Raw genomic sequence first — 15,758 nt, 5'->3', positions numbered from 1 at the left:
GCCTACACCGCACGGATTTTAGCTTGGTTTAAACTGTCACCAACATCGAACGGATTGGATTAATGCACGAGTTTAGAGCTGGCCACATGTCCGGTGACTATGTTAGGTGTTGGAGAATATTGTCGTGTCAGCATAGAATGAACTAGATTGATACCGGAGTTTAGAGCTGGCTTAGTATGTTTGGGTTAGAGAATTTTTGGTTGCTTTTTATATCTCTCAGGGGGGTTGGGGATGCAACCAGCAAAGATTTATCAGTTTCCACAACCCAGGGTTGACTACCTCAAAGCAGTACTAAAAACTACGAAGGTTGAAGTGTTGACCTATGAAATTCCTGGTATGCAATGCCTAAACTTCATGAAAAAGACAGTGTAAGCACACTCTTATCATTCAAGGAAGAACTGGTTATCAGACCAGGGCCTTGATTGAGAGTAATAAAATCAAATTCAGCGTCCAAAACGACTGAGAAATTGGGCATTAATTGGGTTATGTCTAAATGTGTAGAGATTGAACCAAGGCAAGCTGATCTATCTAATCCCCTCCGTAGAAAGAAATAAGATCTTTGAAGATTAAAAGACTCAGCTGTATATAAGAACCGAGGCCACTCGAAGGGATTATATAGACCAGCCTGAACTTCAGTGTGGCACCCCCTTGGTGCCCTGCTAAAACAATCTCTTTCAATCAAAGAAACAAGGGGCAACTACAATAGGCAACATATGCATTTCACTACATAAAACTACAACAGTAGAAATTCGATAATAGAACCGGCAGAATATCAATTCATTAACATAAAAACTAGTGATATAAGCAGAGTGCATATATAAGATCTAAGACACTAAAAGTTCTTACACATCTGCATTTTACAAAATTCAAACATCAAGTATGCTGTTATTACACAAAACTTGGCAGAAAAACAAGAAAGTAGAGAAGAACTAAACACCAAACAAATGCATGTCCGCATAAAAGATGATCATCCGGTTCACTTCAGCTCCCTTGTAACTCCATGAGTTTCCTTAACTGGTATCTGATTTCTCTAAGGCTGCAGTTAAAACATTATGTCAGCACAAGCCAAAGCGAAACTCCAACAAGACAGCGCACACATACACACTCAGGGAGGGATGGGGAGTGAGAGAGAGAGTTTACTGTTATAATTCAAAAGCTTCTCAATGAGGTCCACATGAGTCATGAGCATTCTTCTGCAGCAATATCGAACCAACCCCAATGCATCAAGAGCATCTCTGAACACAGATTTTAGTTGTCAATGCAATTTTGCAATATTTTTGTTCTCAAAAAATAATTATCTAACACTGGACAACATCAGCTTTCAACAATGAAACACAAAACCAAAAAATATAACACAAGTATGTCAAAGATAGTCTTTAACAAGCAGTTGAAGCATATAAGCTACAAACACAATGGTCTTATTATTCCTCCTCCTCTATTAATTATACTGCTTACTGCCATTGTAGTCCCCCTACTAGAATCAGAGAACTCTAGGGTTTCTCAAGCTTACACTTTTCCTTGTGCAGAGGAAAACACACACACCGATGAACCAAACATTAATTTGAAGAACATATATATATATACCCACAATTCATATAAAATACAGGTCTGAACAATGAAAATCACCCCCCAAATTAGACAAGCAACGATTGAAATTTGTTCAGTGATTCTTACCCTTCAGTGTAATCAGCCTGAAGAAGGTCAAGATACGTATCCCACTTATGCCCAATCACCTATAAACACAACCCAATTTAACACCTTCAAAAGCAGTTTCCTTAATCACCAAAACCCTAAACACGATTGAAGAAAGAAAAAAAAAAAAAAAACAGAAACAATGGAGAGAAAGCACGTCGGTAGAAAGTACCTTGCCGCAGGTGAAGCATCGGACTGGTATGATCATCTTCGCTAGCCCTGACTATGTCTTCTCTAGCGATGGGGCTCTCGACTGTCGAACTGCAATTTTAGCGTAAACCCCTCGATTGCAGGCGTTTTATATGGTTTTTCCGTAAATTCGGCGGAGAAAAAGGGTATTCTGTCTTAGTTGGAAGCTGGGTTTGGGAGAGTTCGAAGGGCTGGACCGGCTGGGTACGAACCCTTGTTTTGGGCTGTTCAGTTCGAACCCAGCCCAATACTTTGCGAATCATTTTTAGTGGGCCGATTTATTGGATGGACTGGGCCAAGGCTCGAAGTTAGATCCAACTATTCATAGTGACCCAAAAGTCCCAACACACTCAAAGTCCACTACACTTTTTTTTTTCTCCAAATGTCTATAGATTTCCAGTCCACACAAAACAAAATCCGGGAAAATCAATTATTGTTAATTAGGAAGTTTAACCTAAGTTATATTCAACATTAAATTTTAGCATCTAAGCGATGTGGGTTTGTACCAGATAGTTTGAGAATAATAAGATTGATCTATGTATATGATTTGCCTTTTATTGTTGACGTTGAATGAGCCCAATCCCTAATCCCCTAAGAAATGAAAGGAGATGCCTTTGACTTTGCTTTGGTAGTTGTCATTCTTCCTTCCCTTCCTCTGGTCTTCAAAGGCAGATCTTTAAATTGCGTCAATGATGCTCTTTTCGATATAGCTTCTCACGTACAACAGTTTCGACATTATTTCCTGCACAAATTTTGGTCCGATCTTAACTGTTGTCAACGTGAAACATATTAGATTGGCGGTTTAAATTTAGAATTGATTCAATTATCTAATAGGCATGTTCGGCTGTGAATTCTCAATTTGGGGTGGCTCATTGAGGGGGACCATGTATATGGTGTTGTTTCTTTCTTTCTTTCTTTCTTTTGTGGTATGTATTGTTTTGGTAAATTACAATAGCTAGGATTTATTGATAATCACGAAATTAATTTGAAAAGTCAATTATTATTATTAATTGATTTAATATCCCAATTATTCAAATGTATATACAACGTGGACGAATCCGGGAATCAAGGGGCCTTCAATGCTCGTCGTTTTGTACACCCGCCAAAATTTACCCACCAACTCCCAAGCTGTTTCTGGGACCCATTCAATGCTGGGCCTCGTACCGACCATCAGCCCAATGCAGCACGTATTTATTTATTTTTAGTCCAATTTAATTCAAGATAAAGACAAAAACAGTAATGTTTGGTAATTGGGATTATAATAAAGACAATACTAGAGAACCTAAAATCTGAACCCCAAAATTACTCAAATTCATGTGACATTAAAATAGTCATCAATTGAAAACATATATGTAGAGTTCATTTCACATGTAACACTCCATATTAATTGGGGGTCATTTTGCCACAATTAGACCGTTTCAAATTAAAGAGGATTTATTATTCGTTAATTTGTATTCCACAAAGCCAGCATCTTTTGTTATGGGTCATATTCTAAGTTATGTAACACAAGCTGTTCATCAAGTAAAAAAACAAATTAGATGGATTCAGCTTTCTTGTGGCATCATCAATTAGTCAACTAACTTCTCAAGTGATAGTCTAATTGATGAATATCTTTGGAACCCAATTGTATTGACTCGAGAGGTCTTGAGTTTGATTCCCAATATAAATAATACTCTTGTGGCCACGTGTTGGGTTTTGACCCAACTTATCTTGTCATACCTTATGGACTCGAAGGTCCTGAGTTCAATCCTCACTATGTGCATTGAGCAATACCCTTATGATCACGTATTGACTTTTGACTCGATTTATTCTGTCGTCAGGAGGAAAATTTATGTGTGCGCGGGTCTGATGACTGGAGTATTATGAGCATGGAGCAATACACTTATGTTCACGTGTTGGGTTTTGGCTCGACTTATACTATCGTCAGACGAAAAATTTATGTGTGCGCGAATTTGATGGCTAGAATTTAAACACATATTGGATATTCAAATGACAAATTTATATGATCTCGTTCTCAGTAATCAATTTTTTTTTTCTTGAGATGTTAATTAAATGTAAACTAAAAGGTGAAGAAAAAGCCCAAATTTAGGCAGATATCATATGGGTTCCAAATTTCCAAATAAGAAAATAAACCATACAAAGAAAGGGATAATTTGGTCAAAGCAAAAAAAAAGAGAAGGATTAGGATTTGGAGTACATTACAGTATTACAAATATGGGTTGTGTGGGGGAAGTGGTGAACAGTGTCTGTTTTCTTCCGTTACTTTTTTCCCTGTCTCCCTTGTATCTGTTTCTCTACCTTCTTCTTTTGCATTCTGGAGGCCCAGGTCTATAAAATCATAGACGATCGGTTCTACTCTTTCTCTCGGTCTTCAAAAAGGAAATCGATTGAGGTTTGTTTCTCTTTGATCGGTTTCGGGTTTATCTTGATTTTCATGTTTTCTTAAATTTCTGAGTTTTCGAGTTTACTTGCTGTGATTGCATTGAAGCTGACTCGAAAATTGTTTAGATTGCAGTACAGGTGCAAAAAAGGAAGAAAACAAGGCGATCGGTTTGCTTATCGCGGTAACTGAAAGTTTGCTTTTTGTTTTTTGCTTTTTGTTGATTGATTATCTGCCTTGGGAGTTGTATGAATCTTTCGAGGATCTAAGATGTTTCCTTTTCCATTTGCACACCAGTCAGTGATTAGTACTCTTTGTGAAAGATCAGATAGGAAGAAAAAAACTTATCTTGTGACCTCTTGAGATTTCTATTTGTCTACCTTTTGGGTATGTGGATCTCTTATGTGACATTTGGGGCACCTTAGGATCCTTCATATTTGTTCTTTCCCCTGAAAAAATCTTCCATTGGTTTTGTCTTGAAACTTATATTTGCTATTGCAATGACTGTACGGCTGAGGAATTTACTATTTATGTGTGTTTAGTTTCCAATTTTTATAAGAATTTAGATTCCAATGTTGATTGCTAAAATCGGGAGAAAACTTATTAGTATTGCCTTTATGCCCTCACGTCTTCCCTCGAAGTCTGGAGAACACAGTTAGTGTTATACTCGTCAACATTTGACAAGCGTAAATGAATTGTGTTTGGGTTTGTGTATATGATTGTCCGATTGCAAATGTGTGAATGCTAACATTAGCAAAAAAATCTCGGGCACTGGTTTGCGTTATGGTAGACATCAAATGTGGTACGGTTACTACTGTACACATGTATTGAAGTAAATCTGATGTCCCGTGATTTTCGCTTTTGAAAGCCCATATAGAAGTTTTGGATTTTGCGATTGAAAATTTATTGTATCTTTTCTCTTCCTGCTTAAATGAGGATGGGGAAGTATACTTCTCGAGGTTACTTTTTGGATCTTATTTATGTACTTTTCTGTGATCATATCTATTTCTATATTCTTCTTTGTATCCCTTTAAATCTCAATTTTGACGTAGTGCATTGGTCAACCTCCTTATATCCCTTTAATGTTAAAATTGGAAAGTGTTTTCCTTTTCTATTATGTTGTGTGTAGGAGGCATCTGGGTTGAGTCTGAGTATGTAGCCTAAATATGGCAAGTAGTTGCACTGGGTTACTACAGTAGTTGAACCTCTAATCTCTGTGTGAAACCCACAAGCATGAAGAATAATATTTTTTGTTTAAAACTGAATGTACACCGTACACTGCAGCATGATTGTATCATTGTGTTGAGCAAGGTGTTTAGGTACATTTACTTGTGTAGTTTTTGTAGCCTAGGGTGTTGAAGCTTTGTAACCCCGACTATAGTGAATTAAGTGAATTGCACGGTTGAGTGTGGTCGCTCATATACCCAAGGTTTTACCTTGCGCTTCGTGACAAGGGTTTCCTCGTTAAATCGGTATTTCTATTTATGCTTTGATGTATATGATATATGCTTCCGCTTAAATTGATTGGTTGTGATTGTTGAGATTACTCATTGATAATCGTATTTGAGACCATGTATTGTGCGGATTAGGGAATTTCACTTAGAGTTCAGCTTTACCAACTTATTTTGTATTCACTATTCAGATGTTTAGTTAATTTTTTTCACCTCTTTTTGGCAGGCTTGTTTACCTCACACCAAAGATTGTATTGTCTATAGTAAAGAAATGTTGGGAGGCAATAACGGTAATCGTGTGCTTCCCGGGTTTATGGACGGGAATCACCATGCTTATCAGACTAACACAACTAATCAGCTGCAGTTATTTGGAAACTGTAAGATCTCTTCCATCTTATCTACAGTTTTCATCATACACGTACACTTAGTTGTTTTTTGAACCTTTCTTTGGGAATTTATTCAATGCTTGTATTTGCCTAAAATGTCAGCCTTGTCACCGTTCCCATCATTGTTCACAGTGCCAGAACTTCTATTCTGATTGTAGACTCGCATCAAAAGTTCACATACATCATAAATACTTTTGATTTGGGAGTGATCATGATTTTCAAGTTGTTTAGCTAGTACCAGGCTTCCAGCCTTGAGGAGAATCCGTTGAGATTTTGCATTACACACTTTCGTAATTTTTACATTTTATGAGGAATTATTACCTATGACCGCATCAACTGCAACCTACATGTTTCTTTAAATTCTTTTTCAACTTTGACTATAAAGCTTCTTGTAAAGAAGTAGTTTCTCTGTTAAATTGATTCCTTGTTGAATGCTCTTATTTATGGGCTAATCTCAAACTTGCAATTGTTATATCAGTACCACCTCCTGTAAATTATTTTGGAAATGAGAATGCAACTTCGATGATTCGGCCCAATAAACGCATAAGGGAAACAGAAGATGCCTCCATGCAGCACAAACTACAGATTTCATTAAATTATGACATTCATCCAGAAGAAGCTGATCGATCGGCAAGCATTCCAAATGCCAATCCTGTATCAACTGGATTAAGGCTGTCCTATGATGATGAGGAACATAACTCATCTGTAACTTCTGCAAGCGGAAGTATGACAGCGACACCATCAATGATCTTGTCACTTGGTCACAACGTCCGGACTGAACTTGACCGACAGAAAGAAGAATTTGATCAATATATCAAGATTCAGGTACTGTCTCTCCAATATCATAAATAACATAGCTACTGTAGTTATCGTAAAAGAAAAACATATCTATGTGGGCCTTGTGGTTGCATATGGTCATGTGAGTTTGTGGACGGGAATTGGATTAACCAGTAAAAAAATGCTTGAATTAAATTTGAAATTAGGTTCTTGTTAACTTTGGTGTGAGAAATGTTTCTTTTTCTCTAGAGCTGGAGCTACAGTCTGGGTTTTTGTCTATCATGCTTTACTGGCTTATTGCTCTCCATTTCTGGGTTTTTGTCTAGCATTGAGTGTAGTTAATTGCATTTGAACCAAAGCCAGCTTAGACGTAAGAGTCACTTGCCCAGATTTTTGGATCCAAGCTTAAGCATGGTTGGATTTTCAATCTAGAACACTGTGTGGCTTTACTTTCTCCTCTCCAGTACATTAATATTATTAGTTCTTTTAGCAGTGGACAAAGGGTCCTAATTGACTTGGAGACCTTTAGTGATTATAGTTGGATATGAACATTATATTTCCAGACCTTGTTATAATAGTTCAAATTCGGTGATGAAGCTATCTCCACCTTATAGGTTATGTGATGGTCTTGATTGCTCTTCAAACAGGAAGAACATTTGTCTAAGGGGATAAGGGATTTGAAGCAGAGACATATGGCTTCTTTCCTTTGTGCTGTAGAGAAAGGTGTGACCAAGAAGCTTCGAGAGAAGGACTTAGAGATTGAGAACATGAATCGCAAGAACATGGAATTAATTGAGAAAATAAAACAGGTGGCTGCAGAAGCTCAGAGCTGGCACTATCGGGCAAAGTACAACGAATCATTCGTTAGTGTCCTGAAGAGCAACCTACAACAGGCAATATCACAGGGTGCTGACCAAGGGAAGGAAGGATTTGGGGACAGTGAAATTGATGATGCAGCTTCATACATTGACCCAAGCAACTACCTGAATCTTCCAGGACCTTCAAAACCCAGCTCGTGGAAGGATCATATGGCTTGCAGATCATGCAAGGTGAGGGAGGTTTCCATGTTGTTGATGCCATGTAGGCACCTTTGTTTGTGCAAGGACTGCGACCTTTTAACGAGTGCTTGTCCTGTATGCCAATCGATGAAAACTGCCAGCGTCCAGGTATATTTGTCCTAAATTATGAAGCAAAATGCTCAAAAAGAGTTCAAAAATTATTTACCCTCTGTGAAATATGCCATACTTCTACCCTGGAGACTATGAAATGTATATGAAGTATGAAATGTATGTGAAGTAACTACCAACTTAAATTCACCAAAAGAATCTGGGCCATTGTTGCTTGGATATTTCCCGTTGTTTATAAGTTTCAGCTTGGGTGTGTGCATAAGCTTGTCCTTTTTTTTTTCCCCCTTGTGTATCGTGGGAACTTCTCCAAGGCAAGGCCCTTGTTTGTCTTTGTTTTCGTGTTTTGTCTCTGCGGGAAGCACTGCTCTTGCATTTTGCGTAGCAAACGTTAAGTTATTCAGGTTACATGCGCTAATCAGACCGAAATGCAATGGAATGAAAATATTGTGAGAACATATGATGATCCTATATAAAAATGAATGGCATAAATGAATACGCGTATTTGCATTGATTTTCTCACACACTCATGTAGTCGTCTCAAATTTTTGAGATAAAGGTTCCAACGATGATGATGACAAGTTTAGTGCAATCACACAGCAGAGATATTGCAAGAGTCGCCACCTATGGAAATTCATAGAACTTGTAGTCATCTTCTCTTCACCAAACACCATATTCACAAGGAGAAAAAGGACAAAGCCAATAGAGATTTATTCCACGTAGTTGTGGTAAACAGAGCAAAACATAGAAATATCCAGACTGCAAATTGCCATATTGTTCTCTCTTATTTTTTTTCAATAAATGTTTCTTACGATAATAAATAAGAAACATCTTGTAAGAGATGCTAATCTTGAAGAAAATTTGAATCCAGTTGATTCCTTCTCCCTAAAGTATCTATCAGATCCTTCTTCTGTTGTCCACTCGGCTTTTCTTGGATGCAGGCCCAGTTTGTTGATCCTCACTACTTGATTGTATCTGAAATATAAAGGTAAAAATAAAAGAACTGATAATTGCTCTATTATAATGTGATAATTCTATCATCATTCAAAGGAAATTATGCAACATAAGATAATTACCTTTTGAAGCTTCTCCCTAACTAATTGAACTGTCTGGTTCATCGACTGGGACGGAAAATAATCCTGAGACAAAACCAAATTTCATTTCGTAGCTTTTGTCAAGAATCACAAATCATGCAATCTCTACAACTTACATTAGAAGATAAACCATATGACATTCATCAACGTCGAGTGGAGACATCTGAGTTCACTTCAAAAACTTAACCACCAATTTACAACAGCTGACTAAGTGACTACTTATGCAAGAAGTAGGATTGAGATTTTTTTTCTTTGTTATTAATTTTTTTTCTTTTACAGTTCTAGCAAGGTATTGTACAATAAACTTGGTTCTGATTTCAGTAAAATGCTTGCCAAATTATGCTCATAAAACTGAAAAAGAAAAATGTTTAAAAGAAATTAACACATCAAAGGGGGCAACAAACCTGATTTGAGGAAACCCTTGTAACCGGAGGATTGTGAGGAACATGTACTGCATCACCATAGTCCCTGGAAATGAAAGACAATGTGTCATCTATTGCAACACGTATAAACACAAGAAGCTATATAGAATAGGAATGGGTTCACAAATCTGCGAATGTATCACCTTCGTTTGATGTTTATTTGTTGGGGAATCAAATTGCTGTGCATGGGAGTTGCAGCAGCTAATGAACTGGTCTTCTCCAAAGCACCATGATTATGAACTCTCGACTCTCTAGACCTTCCAGCTGTCAATATTTATAAGATATAAATCATTACCAGCGAGTAAACTACAAAAAGCATCTTAATCAGAGCCCAAAATACATATCAAACAAGGAGATGCCTATAATGCTTCAAAACTACTTACGGTTCAATCGTGCTAAAACTTCATTTCTCCTGGTTTCTAACTTTTCTTTTGTGTCAGAAAGGCTCTCAAACTGAGGAGCATAAGATACTCGCAATCGGTTCCCCAAGAAAACAAACTCATCCAACTTCCTTTTGGCAAATCTAAATGATAAAGCCATCAAACCGTACTCATTGTATTTAGTTTACTTAATAACAGAAGAAAATTCTGGTAATCGACTCATATCATGAAACAGTTTCTGCCTTTCTGGTCAGATTATGAATCAAAACAAAAGAGAGAATTAAGAGATTCAATAACCTGGCGTTGCTTACAAGACGGAATTTGATCCAGTACACATCTGTAAATGCCTCACAGTCCTCTGCATCCATAGGTTTGCATCTAAAGGGAACAGATGAAATAAAATTTAATTCCCTATAATTCATCATCACCATTACAGATTCTAAGCAAAATTGACATGTCTTACTCTTCAATGTCACCGTAGGATGCGAACAATTTCAACAAATCATCCCCGCATCCCAAAGCAGGAACGTTCCTTACAATCAGATATCTGTCAAAAAATTTAAAATTCAATAAAGCCGAAAGCACATAACGTCTACTACAAATCAGTGACAGATTTTATTTGATTTAGAAACCTGGATTCATCGCAGACTGTATAAACGCGAACTGCAACGGGCTCGTCGTTGTATCGAGGCATGCAATCTTCTTTGACTGGCGACTATGGCGGCAGCAACTGTTCACGGGGCGAGAGAATGTGATGCAGAGGAATTAGATTTTGGATTTGAGCTTATCGATTCCAGGATTATGCCAGCCCCTGTAATCGCAGAGAGGTCGAAATTGTGCCTGTTCGTCGTGTTTGGATACAAGATCCCCAATTTCGATTCCCCTACTTCACCTCCTTAACAGATATCTTCCAATCTCACACAGATTCAATGGCTTCTACCAAAATAGGGAGTCCTTGCTCTGCACTGCAATGAAGGCAAAAAATTCCCAAGAAATTGCCCTAAACGGCTAAACCAGGGGCAGACAAAAGTCGTGGCATCTCCGTAATATCACGATGAGATAAGGGCATTTATTTAAACTCGCCTTCAACAGCCAATATTAAGCCCAAGATAGCGTGACTCATACGCGGTTCGGTTCCGTCGGAGCAGCAGATACAGAGTAAGGAGAGCGCGCCTGGATTCGGAGGTATTTCTCACTCCTCTTCAATTGATTTCAAGTTTCCTTGTTTAGGATCTTGATTCTTCTTATGCGTTTGTTGCTTTTTAAAGCTGGAAAATTCGTCAACTACTGGTTCTGTATGACACTGAGCACGACGAAGACTTACTTTTCAATTTCCTTATTCGTATATCTGATGCTTGTTTTCTCAAGTGTTGATCACTAAGAATAATCAGCGTTTGAAATTATTATTCGATTAACTTGACTGTCTGTTTTCTTTTACAGATTGCATTGTTGTTGTTGTTGTTGTTGTTGTTGTTGTTAAGGTGCCTGATTCTACTGTTCTTCATATATTATTTTTATGCTTGAAATTTGTGTTAATTTTGGCAATTCATGTGATACCTATATGGTAATAGACATGGAACTTGGAAGAATATGTTGATATCATATGTAATAGATGTTGATTGGTTCTCTACCGCTTTCCTCAAGTTTATTTTTCCCTCTTACTGATAGTGAGTAGAAGAGAAATTTCTGGTTTGTAAAGAAAATATGGAATGATAACATTTTCTGGGGAGTCAGTTGTCTATTATTTGGTGTTTGGGTATTCAGCCATTTTTGCTTGCTTTGTCTTCAATGTTTTGTGTTTTTCAAGTTTAAGTGATGTGGGTTTGCAAGAGTTGAAATTAGTCATTTCAAGCAAAGTAGCTGGTTATGAATGTATTCTAGTAACTCCTCTTAGGATTCATGTGCCAAAGACCTGCCCCAGGTCAGTGTTGGTCTTGGAGCAGGAATATGGGAGGTCTAGTTATTGTCTTTCATGTAACTTTTTTGTTTTGGGATAAAAGCTCTGATGATGATGATGATGATGTTGTTACATTTTTGTATGAAGTGACCCCTTGCAAGTCTCGACCTTGTATTCTTGTACTTGACCAATATGGGACTCCAATAACGTGTTACCACGAGTCCCCGACTGAAGTTGTTCTTTCTTCTATGAAAGCTCGGAGAGGAGGAAGAGATAATGTTTGATTTAATGTGGTTGTATACGTTGTTATTGGCTATATTGTTCTTGTTGCCTGCTATCCTTAAATCTGATCATGTTGGTTTGTTTCCTGCTATCCTTATTCACGAAGCTAGCACAAGCTATAGTAACGGTATTCATCTAAAATTGGGAACTGCATCCGTGTTCAGAGTAAGGAGATGGGATCTGAAGGACCAAAGACTGTTACCGTTCATGTAACTGGATTTAAGAAGTTCCAGGGAGTTGCTGAAAATCCTACAGAGATTATGGTCAACAATTTAAAAGCTTTTGTTGAAAAAAGAGGGTTGCCTGCAGAGATTACTCTGGGCAGTTTCACTGTTCTTGAGACTGCTGGTGACGGCGCACTGCCCTTGCTTTACAAAACCTTGGAATCCAGTATCTCGAAGACGGGTGCAATGAGCAACGATCAGGTCGTATGGGTAAGTATCTATTGTACTGCTGCATACCATTCCTTTTTTTTTTTTTTGGTAATTACATAAAAGAAACAAAGGAATTAGCATAACTAATAAGTGAGCACGCTCTGTCTTGTTCATACAAAAAGAATTGCACCGTCGAAATGCACGATCAAATCAAGAATTCAAGATGGAATATCCTAACCTCTTGAATTAATATAGCAAACTTTTGAACTTTTTCTGGCCATGATTTTCATTATCTGAAATAATATGGCAAACTTTTGAACTCTTTCTGGTCATAACCTTCCATAGTGATAAGAAAATGAAATCCCAAATATTGATTGCGCAGAAGCATATGCCTGTGACATTGTTCAATATTTTCTGAATTGAGATTTGATGACTTATTATTAGACTTCACCTTCATGGTTTCTTCAGCTTCATTTTGGGGTGAATAGTGGGGCTCCAAAATTTGCCATTGAACGACAGGCGGTAAATGAAGCCACTTTCCTTTGTCCAGACGAGCTGGGATGGCAACCTCAGGTGCATGTTTTCAGCTATTTTCTTTGTTGAAAATTGAAGTTGGATGGTAATTATACGTAGTAGCAGTAACCATGTAACTCTGGTGCATATCTGCCTACTCAAATTATCCTTATTATTTTTCTCCAGCAACAACCTATAGTCCCACAGGATGGAGGAACTTCGCGGGTGAGAGAGGTACGCGCTGTGATTGTTTGGGATTTGTCCTGGAATTGAATATGTTAAACATAACATTGTGGTTATATTCTTATACTTAATTTCAGTATGGAGCTAATTATATAATATCACTCACCATAAGCTCTTATTTGAGTTGCAACTTATTTTCCAAAAATTTGAACATCATCAAGCCTTCACGGCAGTTCCTCTCTTGCCACATTTATTTATTAACCTTTTCATCTTTTGTTTCCTGAAGACTTGTTGCTCAGTCGATGCAATAGTGAAGTTCTTGAAGAAGAAGGGTCATGATGTATCAATATCCAACGACGCTGGGCGTTTTGTATGCAATTATGTCTACTATCACTCGATGCGGTTTGCAGAAGAAAAGGGTTACAAATCTCTTTTTGTACATGTTCCACCCTTCTCAAGAATTGATGAAGAAACCCAGATGCAATTTGTAGCTTCACTTTTGGAGGCTATTGCATCTACATGTTAATAATATGTAGATGCATATTTAATCCTTGTGGTTATGTCTATTTCGTGCTGCTGATTGTCTATCGATTTCATCAATGCCAGTATAAATAGTAACTGAAATGAACTTGTATAATAATGTGAGGCAAATGGTGGTTCCTTCTCCTTGTACAGATGTGCTGCTCTCCACTGTATCATGTGAATTGTTATGGAGGTATTGGAATGTTGGTTTCTTGAAACCGCAAAAATGGATGTAATTTTATTTTACTAGGTTGTTTATCTTGTATGCGTATATTTTGGGTTAATTATCAGCACCGAAAGATTGGGTTTGTTACGATCCCGTCACCATAGGTCCATTTATTACGATTGTCGCACAATGTTTGGAAACGAGACAAAACACTTGCCCAAGTAGGTTTCTCGTTGATGTGTCGATGACGAGTTCGAGGATGCCAATCTTTTATATTAATTTTTTGTAACGTAAAACCCATCTAGTTGTCTACTAAATGACTGATTGGTAAACTCTAGTCACATGGAAGATCCTGCAACTCTCATGGACTAATTGAGACCTGGGCCGAGCCCAATGTGGAAAGATAATCAAGGTGACATTTGCATACGTTAAGTTGGGTTGAGCAAAGGTCTATCTCACAAATTGTGATAATGAAAACACTCATATACTTGAACTTCTTTATGCTAAGAGTTACAATGGCCAAGTTTACCATCTCAAATCAATGACTCGTTATTAGGAGGCTACATTAAGTAGTAGTGTATATAAAATCTAAAACTTCAACTCTCCTCATTGATACCAATGAAGTGATTCGCTCCAACCTCCAAGTGCAGAGAGATTTACACAGAAGCGAAAAACACATGGGTATATGCTCTCTCTCTCTCTCTTTTTTTTTTTTTTTTTTTTTTTTTGTGAAAGAGCTTTATCTTACCATTTCTGGTAGGTATGCATTATTTGCTTGTAATAACAAAGTTATATCATATGTATCACGGATCAAAGGTTCTAGAATGATCTGTGAATTTGGACTCTTTTTTTTTGTTTTTATTAAGAAAAGGAAAACATGGTTCAGAAGTTGCCAAGGAAGAAATTAATCAAGCTTTAATTTTTGTGGCCCGAAATTAATCAAGGCCAAAAGAGAGGAAGACTCCAAAATCACTAAAAAAATACTAACTTGTAGGAATTAAATAAAGAATGTGTCGTTTTAGCAACAGTAAAATCACATGGAAGAGAGAGAGATGATACGGTAGGTAACAGAAAATGATGGAAGAGGAGAGAAACTTGACAACAAAAAAACTTCCCGGCAAAGTACAACGTCTATGAACAGTAGATTATATAATACAAACAAGATAAAAAAAAAATGCATTATCATAAAAAGATTTTCTTTTTTAAATCTATCGTCATCCGAGCTTTTATCCAAAAAATTAGGGTCGACTACATGAATCTATGAGAATATTATTGGAAATCCACCACAAGTATTTGTTTTCTCCATTCATTTCTATCATGAATCATACATTCATCCACTCCTATTAAATTCATATCATTTCTTATAACTTCAAGCCATGTATTTTTAAGTCTACCTCGATGCCTCCTACTCTCTCTTATAAAAATTCTTTCATTCGTCCTAACTGTCGTACGTCTATCTATACGTTGGACATGTCCATACCATCTTAACGATTTTCTCGTAATTTATCTTTAATAAGTGCTACTTCTATCTTAGATCTAATAATTTCATTTCTTATGACCACACATCCAACAAAGTATTCGCATTTCTGTTACATGCATTTTTTGGATATGTTGTCTCTTGATAGTCCAATACTCATAACCATTCATCATTACAGGACGAATAGCTTACCTATAGAATTAACTTTTTTTTTTTTTTTTTTTGTTGCAAGAGAATCCTGCCCAAAAAACTCTAAAAATCCATTTTATAATTTTGAAACACAGAGTTGCAGCTTTTGCAATCTTCAACACCAGGCATTGCAGAAACACTTAATGCATCATTGGTTACCTAATGTTCATAACAGTTTTCTTGATTCCTTCAGATCTCTCTCTCTCTTGTATCTCTTTCTTTGTCTGAAGTGAAAACTCTAGACATAGTGATCAAACATG

General features: G+C 37.1%; 4 protein-coding genes across 7 annotated transcripts; 2 read left to right on the top strand and 2 right to left on the bottom strand.

The window, feature by feature from the left end:
- Positions 1 to 748: 748 nt before the first annotated feature.
- On the bottom strand, positions 749 to 2,019 carry LOC120007791 (DNA-directed RNA polymerases I, II, and III subunit RPABC5). Its single transcript, XM_038858246.1, has 4 exons — positions 1,865 to 2,019; positions 1,675 to 1,733; positions 1,141 to 1,235; positions 749 to 1,036 (listed from the first exon to the last, which is right to left on the bottom strand). Exons 1-4 carry the CDS (start codon positions 1,898 to 1,900, stop codon positions 1,011 to 1,013), a joined length of 216 nt encoding a protein of 71 aa, XP_038714174.1. The 5' UTR covers positions 1,901 to 2,019; the 3' UTR covers positions 749 to 1,010.
- Positions 2,020 to 4,101: 2,082 nt separating this feature from the next.
- On the top strand, positions 4,102 to 8,333 carry LOC120008054 (probable BOI-related E3 ubiquitin-protein ligase 3). 2 transcript variants are annotated; one of them, XM_038858561.1, is made up of 5 exons: positions 4,102 to 4,273; positions 4,397 to 4,445; positions 5,939 to 6,089; positions 6,577 to 6,923; positions 7,523 to 8,333. In XM_038858561.1, the coding sequence occupies exons 3-5, from the start codon at positions 5,984 to 5,986 to the stop codon at positions 8,054 to 8,056; spliced, it is 987 nt and encodes a 328-aa protein (XP_038714489.1). In that variant the 5' UTR covers positions 4,102 to 4,273; positions 4,397 to 4,445; positions 5,939 to 5,983; the 3' UTR covers positions 8,057 to 8,333. The 2 variants fall into 2 exon arrangements, with proteins under 2 accessions (XP_038714489.1, XP_038714487.1); XM_038858559.1 differs by having other exon boundaries at positions 4,390 to 4,445.
- Positions 8,334 to 8,686: 353 nt separating this feature from the next.
- On the bottom strand, positions 8,687 to 10,880 carry LOC120008055 (RNA-binding protein 48). Its single transcript, XM_038858562.1, has 8 exons — positions 10,528 to 10,880; positions 10,359 to 10,442; positions 10,193 to 10,273; positions 9,899 to 10,038; positions 9,659 to 9,779; positions 9,498 to 9,561; positions 9,076 to 9,138; positions 8,687 to 8,974 (listed from the first exon to the last, which is right to left on the bottom strand). Exons 1-8 carry the CDS (start codon positions 10,587 to 10,589, stop codon positions 8,897 to 8,899), a joined length of 693 nt encoding a protein of 230 aa, XP_038714490.1. The 5' UTR covers positions 10,590 to 10,880; the 3' UTR covers positions 8,687 to 8,896.
- Positions 10,881 to 10,941: 61 nt separating this feature from the next.
- Positions 10,942 to 13,844, top strand: LOC120008056 (pyrrolidone-carboxylate peptidase). 3 transcript variants are annotated; one of them, XM_038858564.1, is made up of 5 exons: positions 10,942 to 11,080; positions 12,185 to 12,508; positions 12,917 to 13,021; positions 13,148 to 13,195; positions 13,431 to 13,844. In XM_038858564.1, exons 2-5 carry the CDS (start codon positions 12,248 to 12,250, stop codon positions 13,668 to 13,670), a joined length of 654 nt encoding a protein of 217 aa, XP_038714492.1. In that variant the 5' UTR covers positions 10,942 to 11,080; positions 12,185 to 12,247; the 3' UTR covers positions 13,671 to 13,844. The 3 variants fall into 3 exon arrangements, with proteins under 3 accessions (XP_038714492.1, XP_038714491.1, XP_038714493.1); XM_038858563.1 differs by having other exon boundaries at positions 10,946 to 11,080; positions 12,181 to 12,508; XM_038858565.1 differs by having other exon boundaries at positions 10,947 to 11,080; positions 12,239 to 12,508.
- Positions 13,845 to 15,758: the final 1,914 nt, after the last annotated feature.

This window comes from Tripterygium wilfordii, chromosome 10 (assembly GCF_013401445.1).
Source record: "Tripterygium wilfordii isolate XIE 37 chromosome 10, ASM1340144v1, whole genome shotgun sequence".
NCBI classification, from domain to species: domain Eukaryota; kingdom Viridiplantae; phylum Streptophyta; class Magnoliopsida; order Celastrales; family Celastraceae; genus Tripterygium; species Tripterygium wilfordii.
Note: the sequence above shows the minus strand (reverse complement) of the source record. Positions and strands in the feature narration are given on the sequence as shown.